The 7,926-nt window shown below is 53.3% G+C and overlaps 1 protein-coding gene across 11 annotated transcripts in view; it reads left to right on the forward strand.

Annotated features, from left to right (window-relative positions):
* AKAP13 (A-kinase anchoring protein 13) overlaps window positions 1-7,926 on the forward strand; it is a 268,166-nt gene that overhangs the window by 255,505 nt on the left and 4,735 nt on the right. For all 11 annotated transcript variants that reach the window (XM_044444959.1, XM_044444962.1, XM_044444958.1 and 8 more), the window contains 8 exons: window positions 79-161; window positions 671-850; window positions 1,870-2,031; window positions 2,124-2,194; window positions 3,233-3,277; window positions 5,055-5,105; window positions 5,999-6,448; window positions 7,590-7,911. In XM_044444959.1, coding sequence (XP_044300894.1) covers window positions 79-161; window positions 671-850; window positions 1,870-2,031; window positions 2,124-2,194; window positions 3,233-3,277; window positions 5,055-5,105; window positions 5,999-6,448; window positions 7,590-7,911 — 1,364 coding nt within the window. The remainder of the gene's footprint in view (window positions 1-78; window positions 162-670; window positions 851-1,869; window positions 2,032-2,123; window positions 2,195-3,232; window positions 3,278-5,054; window positions 5,106-5,998; window positions 6,449-7,589; window positions 7,912-7,926) is intronic.

The raw sequence follows: 7,926 nt of genomic DNA on the forward strand, positions 1-7,926 counted from the left end.
CACCTGGCATCTGATGAGCCCTTTCTTCTGCCGTGCCCTTCCATTTATCCATTTTCTCAGTCTGTGCCTTTCCTGCAGGGATAAGGAAGAAGATGAAGGAGTCCCAAGCGAGCTGGAAGAGGAAAAGCGAGTGCTAGACTCCAAAGCCAGGGAACTGAAAGGTAAAAAAAAGCACTGTGGCTCGAACACTGGCCTAAAATAGGATTCTGGTTCTAGTGTTGAAAACTGCCCCCTTCAACTCCATGGCCGGACAGGGCCTTGATCCGAGGTTTCCTGCAATGGGACCCTAAGGCACAGCTCTGCTCGGGTATCAGTAATGCCTTTGTCTGACTGGACTTGTCCAGTCAGTTCTTATGAGTGGCAGCGGTCTGTTCCCGTGGGAAAGCTGTGCGAGACACGCATGGGCGAGCCTGTGACTCAGTGGCAGAGCAGGTGCTTTGCGCAAAGGTCCGGGACAGTGGCTGTGGCGCCTCCAAGAGCAGCCGCTGCCCCTCAGCGCGAACAGCTCAAGCAGGAAGAGCCCATGCCTGTTTCCGCAGAGGGCAGCTTTGGTGCGCATGCCGCCTGCAGTTCCCTGACATGCCAGGTGGTGGGGCTTGAGCTCAGGTGTCGCACCGGCGTTCTGCATGCCTGGCCTTCACCTTCTCCCACACCCCCGTCCACCCCACAGAGCAGCTCCAGCAGAAAGACCAGCAGATCATAACGCTGCTGGAGGAGAAGGAGAAGATTTTCCGGGACTTGACGGACTGCAGCGGGCACGAAGACAGCCTGGGGGCCAGGGCGCTCTTCCGGGCCAATACAGAGGAAGCCCCCAAGGGGGAAAGCATCATGAAGAGCGTGATCAATGAAGGTAAGCTGGCCCCTCATCTCCCCCGCCCCCCAGTCACCCTCAGGACCCTCTCCCCCGGCAGGAGTGTGATCCAGGCTAGGCTGAACATATGTGGGGTGATGGAGGTGTGGTGTGTGCAGGTACATCCTGGCTCAGAACTGCTGAGTTTTTCTTTGGCAAACAACCCAGCACGTTTCAGGAATTCATGGGGGAGATCTTGAGGTTGCAAGTGGCCACCAGCGTTGCCCGGGCCCTCGGTCCAGGCCAGGGCGCTTTCTCCAGTCACAAAACCTGTACAGGTGCCCTCTTCACCTCCCCACTCTACCCCCAACCCCACCCAGCCTCTTTCCACTCTTCACCCCATAGCAAAACTAAGCCTCAGTGCTTACAGTTTTGCTTCTGCATCACTCACACCCTTTCCTTGTTCTCCTCCTCTTCCTCTCTCTCTGCCTCTTTGTCAACCTGGTTTGGAAGTTCCTCAGGGCAGGGCCCTCTCCTCTGATGTTATAGGGAGAGAGAAACAGCAGCCATGTTGTAGCATCCTAAGAATACGTTGGCTATTTACTTTATGGCCAGCGGGGCCTGTTCAGAAGGGCACCCAAGGCAGCTCTGATCCCTCTGGGAACTGACCTTGCAGGTGAACAGAATGGCATCTGTCCGTCCCAAGTTGTTATATCCCGCCCTTCACTGTGTCTCATGGGGGTATTTAGCAGGCTGTGGGCAGGTCACTCCAGAAAGTGATTCCCTCTCAGGTGGGGTTTACGCCACTCATTCTGATCTGCTGGTGCAGTACCTGAAGCGAATGGGTCCCACCAGCTCTGACTGGCCTACACAGTAACGTGCTATGCTGGCAGCGTGTGCCCTGGGCCATGACTGGCCATGCTGACTCTGCTTTTCTTTACGGGGCTGTGAGACCCCCCGGGTCGTCGTTTTTTTTGGTCCCTTGGTCTCCTCTTAACCTTGAAATGCTCTGCAGCCACAGACCAGATCCAAGCTAGTCTTCCTTCGGTGTCTCCCACCATTGCTCTCCCTCCTTCCAGTTGAGCTGTTGCAGGGGCTCGTGAGCAGGAGCCTCGGAAGTGCCTTTGGGCAACAGATGAGCAGCCTTGGCCTGGAGCAGGAGGGCGTGGGGCCCGTCTCCCTCCCCAGGAGGGCAGAGACCTTTGGAGGATTTGACAGCCACCAGATGAGCGCCTGCAAGGGTGAGTTCCACGGGAGAGGCTGCGCCTGCGTCCCGGGCTGCGAAGGGCTTCAGCCAAGCTCACAGGTCGACTCCTGGGTTTTGTTTTTTCAGGAGGGGAGAAGGATGAAGGAGATGAAGTGCAGGATCTTCGAAGAACAGAGTCCGACAGTGTTTTGAAGAAGGTATGGCATCGTGGACGGCCCAGAGCTCCCAACATCTCCAGTGGCAGGAACCGGGCAGGCTGTCTGCGACCCTAGAGAGCTGCTGCCAATCGGAATAGACAGCCTCCCTGAACTGGACGCCCGCCTGGCGTGCCGGGCAGCAGATCCCACCTGCAGCTCCCAGGAGGAGTTTGGGGAAGGCCATTCTTGCGAGTGCCCTGAAGGTGGCTTCTTCCCATGGGCTTCCCATCACTTCCTTTGGCCCTTGGATTGGTTTACAGCCATTTCCTTTGTAGCCCGAAAACTGTGAATGCCTGGGCCTGTAATTAAAGCAGAGAAAACATACCACCCACACTGGAGACATGCAACTAACTCCTTTTTTAAAAAGGCCTTTATTTGTATGTCTCCTTTTCTAAACCGTTTACTGTGTCATAAGCAAGACAGTAGTTCTGGTAAGGACCTTTCATCTGCAAACTGATAAGCATGTTCTCTGTTTCAAATTTCTGCTGCCAGCTGCCCAGCTCTGCTCTTTGGGTATGTGGCACCCTTGGAGCCATGGTCCAGTACCAGGACTTAGCACAGGACCTGCCAAGAGTAATGCCAGCTAGGCCCACCATAGATCAGGCCCCTCCACTGGTTGTACTTCTGCCTTGCAGTGTCATTCTTCAGATGGGAGCTGAGGATGAGGACCCAAGTGGCAACAGGAGTGGTGGTCTGCACAGTAGTGAGAAGCTCAGCAACACCTAGGGGCCCCTAAAACCTGGAGCTGGTTCTGAGGTTCAGACTGCACAATAGTGGCTGAACCATCATTAACAATTCAATTCTTTAAGGCAGCCTTCAGCAGCTGCAATTGTGCTAGTCTAACATTCCCACCATCTGCCGAAACCATGGCCACCATACAGGGGATAATTGTAGTCCAACACTGTGCTGGGGTAGAACTTGCATTCCAGCCAGGGCACCAAACTGGGGAAGGTACGTAAGGTTTCTCTCCATGGCCATTTTTATTGTTGGCCTTCCTTTGCCTCTTTCTCATCAAGACTATTTCAATCTTCTTGCTAGGGAGGAATGGCCAATTTGATGTTTGTCCTGAAAAGGAACAATGAGGTAAGAACTTCTCTTCTAACTTGGCCTTATTTGGGGGGGTGGGATGTTGGTTTGGGGGGGACTGTTGAATTTGGGGCAGTTCCTTATTTTTCTAGATACAAATAGACTCCTCACACCCAAGCCTTCCATCACTTTTTGTCCTTGGGGCACAACTGTGTCTCACTGGGAAGGTTGACCTAGCCTTCACATCATGGTTCTATGATGTCTGACCTAGGCATCATAGAACCATGGAGTTGGAAGGAAAGCTGGAGATCATCTAGTCCAAGAAGAGGAAACTCATGGCCCTCCAGATGTTTTGGCCAGCTAGGGATGAAGGGAGTTGTTGGCCAAAACTTCTGGAGGGCCACAAATTGCACACCTCACCAACCAGTGACACTCACTGCTCAACAAAGGCTTGGCACCAGAGGGTGCAGCTACGGGATCCCTGATTGATAGCCATCCAACCTCAGTTTAAATAGCTCCACTGAAGGACAACCTTCCACCTCCTGGAGCAATCTGCTCCACCAAACAGTCCTCTCTAATAGAATACTTCTGCTGGTAATTTGCCAGAATGTTCTTCCATGCAACTTTACAAGCTTTGGTTGTAACCCTGCATGCTGGAGTATCTGAGAACAAATGCTTGACCTAGCAGAATAGTCAGCTCAGTGAGCTGCCATCTCTCTGCTGAATCTCATACTTCTTAGGGGTGTTGTAAGACTAAGGAATGGTGGGAAACCTGTTGGACCCCATTTGTTCCAGTCAGTACGGCAATTGGTCAAGGATCATGGGAGCTGGGAATCTTCCCATTCCTGAGTTAAGCAGTGGGCAAGTCATAGGTTTCTGTGTCATGGTCTTGGAGGCTGTCCAGCATTTTTAAGACTAGAGCCATGTAGCCAATCAGTCCCTTTTCCATATTTCCCAAGAAATATTTCCCTGACTGTTTTAGCTGTACTCTTGTATCTCTACTCCTCTAGGAGCTGTGTGAGTACTCTGCTTGACTCAGCTCCTTGCACATTGTCTGTCATCCACCTCTGGGCATCATCCTGTTTGTAGAATGCTGCTGCTGGTGGTGAAGGACATTTATCTACTGCCCTTCCTTTTATAAGCTGCTTGTCAGGTTTGCAGTTCCGAGAGCAGCAAATGGAAATAACTGGTCAAATAAAGTAGTATTTTTTTTTAAGATCAACAGAAGACTTAAGATGATGACTTGGTTTGCACATGGTTTATTTAACCCATGAGTTGTTGAATTGTGGGTTATCATGATGTCTGAACAGAAGCATGCTAACCCCAGTTTGATAAACATAAATAATCTGGAAAGAGTACCTGTGGTTGTGAACTCTGACTTGTCTGAACCATGGGTTATTATAATGAGTGAATGCAGAAACACGGGTTGTGATGCCAGACTACAGAAGCCGTAGGTAAGAATGGTATTTCCACCCCCACCAGGCTTTTGGGGGAAAGGGAAAGGAGCAGGTAAAGAAGATGGGAAACAAACAACCCAGGAATTAAGAAAATAAACTACAGTTTGTTCATCTACCAGGCAAACCCTGAGTAGGCAACAGCCCGTGGTTTAAATAAACTATGAGCTAGTATCATGTGTGAACCTGTTCACCACGGACACCTCTGCATCCAGAGAATGTGTGGTGAATCTGTGAGCAGCACTGGCCAGGCGTCCATTTGTAGAGCTCTGCCTATGCCGAGGTCCTTGAAGGGCGAAGGGCAGGAAACAACTGTAGCAAGGAATTTGGCTGCCAGCTAACAGCAGTTCCCTCTTTGGCTTTTCTTTATTCTTCTCTAGCAAGTTCTTCAGAGCATCACTCACCTCCATAGCTTGCTGAGCACGTTGCAGGTAATTCCAGGAGACACACGCTGGAAGGCATATGGCTTCCCTGACTGCATGATGAATGAAGCCTCTCCAGGCCCCCCCCCCCCCGCAAGTGGCACTTCAGCTGAATGGGGGCTCTCCATAGTATGAGGAGCACCAAATGCAGAAAATGGAAAATCGGCAGCCAAAGCGAGCATCAGTCAATTCAGCCCAGTTCTTATCAGTTGAATACCCTGGAAATTCTGGAGGCCTTCCTTAAATTATGAGATTTTCCAGGGCGTCATAAGGGAGTCTGCTGGGCTGGTACCTGTGACTGGGCTGGAGTAAAGCAAGATGATCTTCTGGGTGGATGGTGGGAGAGCCCTTGTGGCAAGGCAGACTTCCCCAGCCTTGTGGCTTTCAGTTGTGCTTGATGGCAGCTCCCAGATTTGGTGGCCAAGGGCCATGCTGAGTGGGGATTATGGGCATTGCAGTCCAGTGCCACTGGAAGGTACCGAGTTCAGGAGGGCATATCCCAAAACACGGCCAGGGAAATGCGGGAGCACTTGGGGAGGGGGCAGCCTGCATGAGGGAGGGGGCGGCATAGGTCTTGCAAGCAGCCCCACCCAGGACTGGCCCTGTGGCACGGAAAGCCCCTTCCCGAGAAGCTGCCTTGGGCCCAAGCGGTCCCTTGTTCCATGTAGCACAACAAGACCCACACCATTTCCCCGCTAAGCTGCTGCCCTCCAGCTCTGCCGGATCGCAGCGGCCATCGTATTTGGACAGCGTTAGGTTCCAAGCACGTCTGGCGTACAGAGAATGGCAGCGCCTCCTCGGGGTTGCAGAGGCGAGCGTTACAGGAGGTGCTGGGAACGGACCGGGTGCTCTGGGGCTGAGCCAGCCCCTCCGCAGCAGTAACGGCCGCCCCTTCTTGGCAGGCGGTCGTCGTGCAGCAGGACACCTTCATCGAGGACCAGAAACAGCTTCTGATGGAGCGCGCCCTGAGCCGCAGCTCCTTCCGGCCCAACTCCTTGATCGAGCAGGAGAAGCAGCGCAGCCTGGAGAAGCAGCGGCAGGAGCTGGCCAACCTGCAGAAGCAGCAGGCCCAGCACCATGAGGAAAAGCGGCGGCGGGAGAGGGAGTGGGAGGCCCGGGAGGAAGTGCTGGTGGAGCGGGAGGGCCAGCTGGCCCAGCAGGAGGAGCAGGTCCAGAAGGGGCTGCACAGCCTGGAGAAGGAGCGGGAGGAGCTGCAGCAGAAGAAGGCCGCCTACCAGCTCGACCTGGAGCACCTCCGGGCAGCCCAGAAGCAGCTGGAGAAGGAGAAGGAGCAGCTGCGCAGGGACATGGAGCAGCTTTCCCAGCTGCAGACAGAGCCCCGGCTTGGCCTGGTAATGGCCCCCTGACCGGCTGAGCGTTTTCTGGGCATGCGGGATGGAGGCAGCTGTGGCGGAAACGACGACGCCAGATCAGGGGCCAAAGCTCCTTCATCCCAAGAATGGAATTTGCTTTTGGAGGCGGTCTGGGGACCACTTCCCAGGAGTTGGTGGGGCCGAATGTGAGGGGTGGACATTGAGGCAAAGGGGCTGTGACCAGAATACTGGCCTTTTTCTACCTGACGGTCGTTCCTGATAGCGCAGGGCCATGGCCTTACATGCCTGACAGGAGGGCCCAGTTGAGCCCCAGGGCTTGAGGTGCAACATACAGATTTCCAAATCAGTGGCTTTCAAACTGTGTTTGGGGAAACTCTGCGTTTCCCTGCAAATTCATCAAGGTACCTTGTTGTGAAAATCACGAATAGTGGGCCGGCCTCTTTGAAAGACTGCTTGCTCCAATTTCTGTAGTTTCAGGCTGGGTGGACTTCAGGCCCTACTTTTAGATCAAATACTTGGTGCCTTTTTCATATGTTTATTTAATAGTATTTTGGTTGCTTCTTGGACTGCATCCCCCCATGGCGGTGTACAGGCAAGAGCCAGGGAAGATTCCAAGACAGAATAGCTTGTTAGCAGGTTTACAGACTAATTTGAGAATTCACTGTATTCACTCATTGCAGTCTTAGATCTTGTCAAATGCCTTCACAGAGGAGGCAAGGGGAATAGCAATAGGCAGTTCCATAGGTTTGATGACTTGATAGGTTTGTAGCCCTTGCCTGGCTTCTGGAGTGGTGTAAAAGGAAGGGAAAAGGACAGAGGGTGCAGAAGCTGGTGGTGCTTTCCCGAGTCATCAGTCTCCCACCACTTTTCATTCAGGACACCCTGCATGCTCTTATGGATTGGTTTTTGGACCCAGGAATAGACAGGAGATGTAGAGCTACTTGGAAGGAAAGAGAACCATTGGGACAGATTGATAGTTCTCCACATCCAGGTGTGCTGATGGCCCCTGATAGGAGACAAAGCCATCTGTTTGCGACTTGGGATGATAGTTAACTGGTGTTTCCCCCAGGGTCTTACGGAGGCTGGGAGAATGACAGCAAGGGAGGAGTGCCTTCCCAGTGAATGCCTCTCATCTGACTGGTATTTTTCATTTTTGCAGCTTTCTAACCAGCATGCCAAAATCGCCAGGACCCCCTCCCTTCCCGAGACCATGGACCCCTCTTTCCGGCACCCGAGCTCCTCCCTGCCAAAGCAGGGCCAGTTGGACGTGGAGCTCCCTGCATCACCCAAACGGAATAGCCTCTCAAGGACACACAAGGAGAAGAGCGCCTTCCACTTGATCGGGACAACGTCGTCGGGCCAGTCCATCAAGCCAGTGGAGGGCCATGGCCAGGCCCCCACCCGCCTCTTCGGCTTGGCCAAGCCGAAAGAGAAGAAGGAGAAGAAGAAAAAGGGCAAGGGGCACCGCTCACAGCCGGCTGGTAAGCGAGGGGCTC

The sequence above is a fragment of the Varanus komodoensis genome, unplaced genomic scaffold (assembly GCF_004798865.1).
Source record: "Varanus komodoensis strain SLA01 unplaced genomic scaffold, ASM479886v1 scaffold46_3, whole genome shotgun sequence".
Classification (NCBI taxonomy): domain Eukaryota; kingdom Metazoa; phylum Chordata; class Lepidosauria; order Squamata; family Varanidae; genus Varanus; species Varanus komodoensis.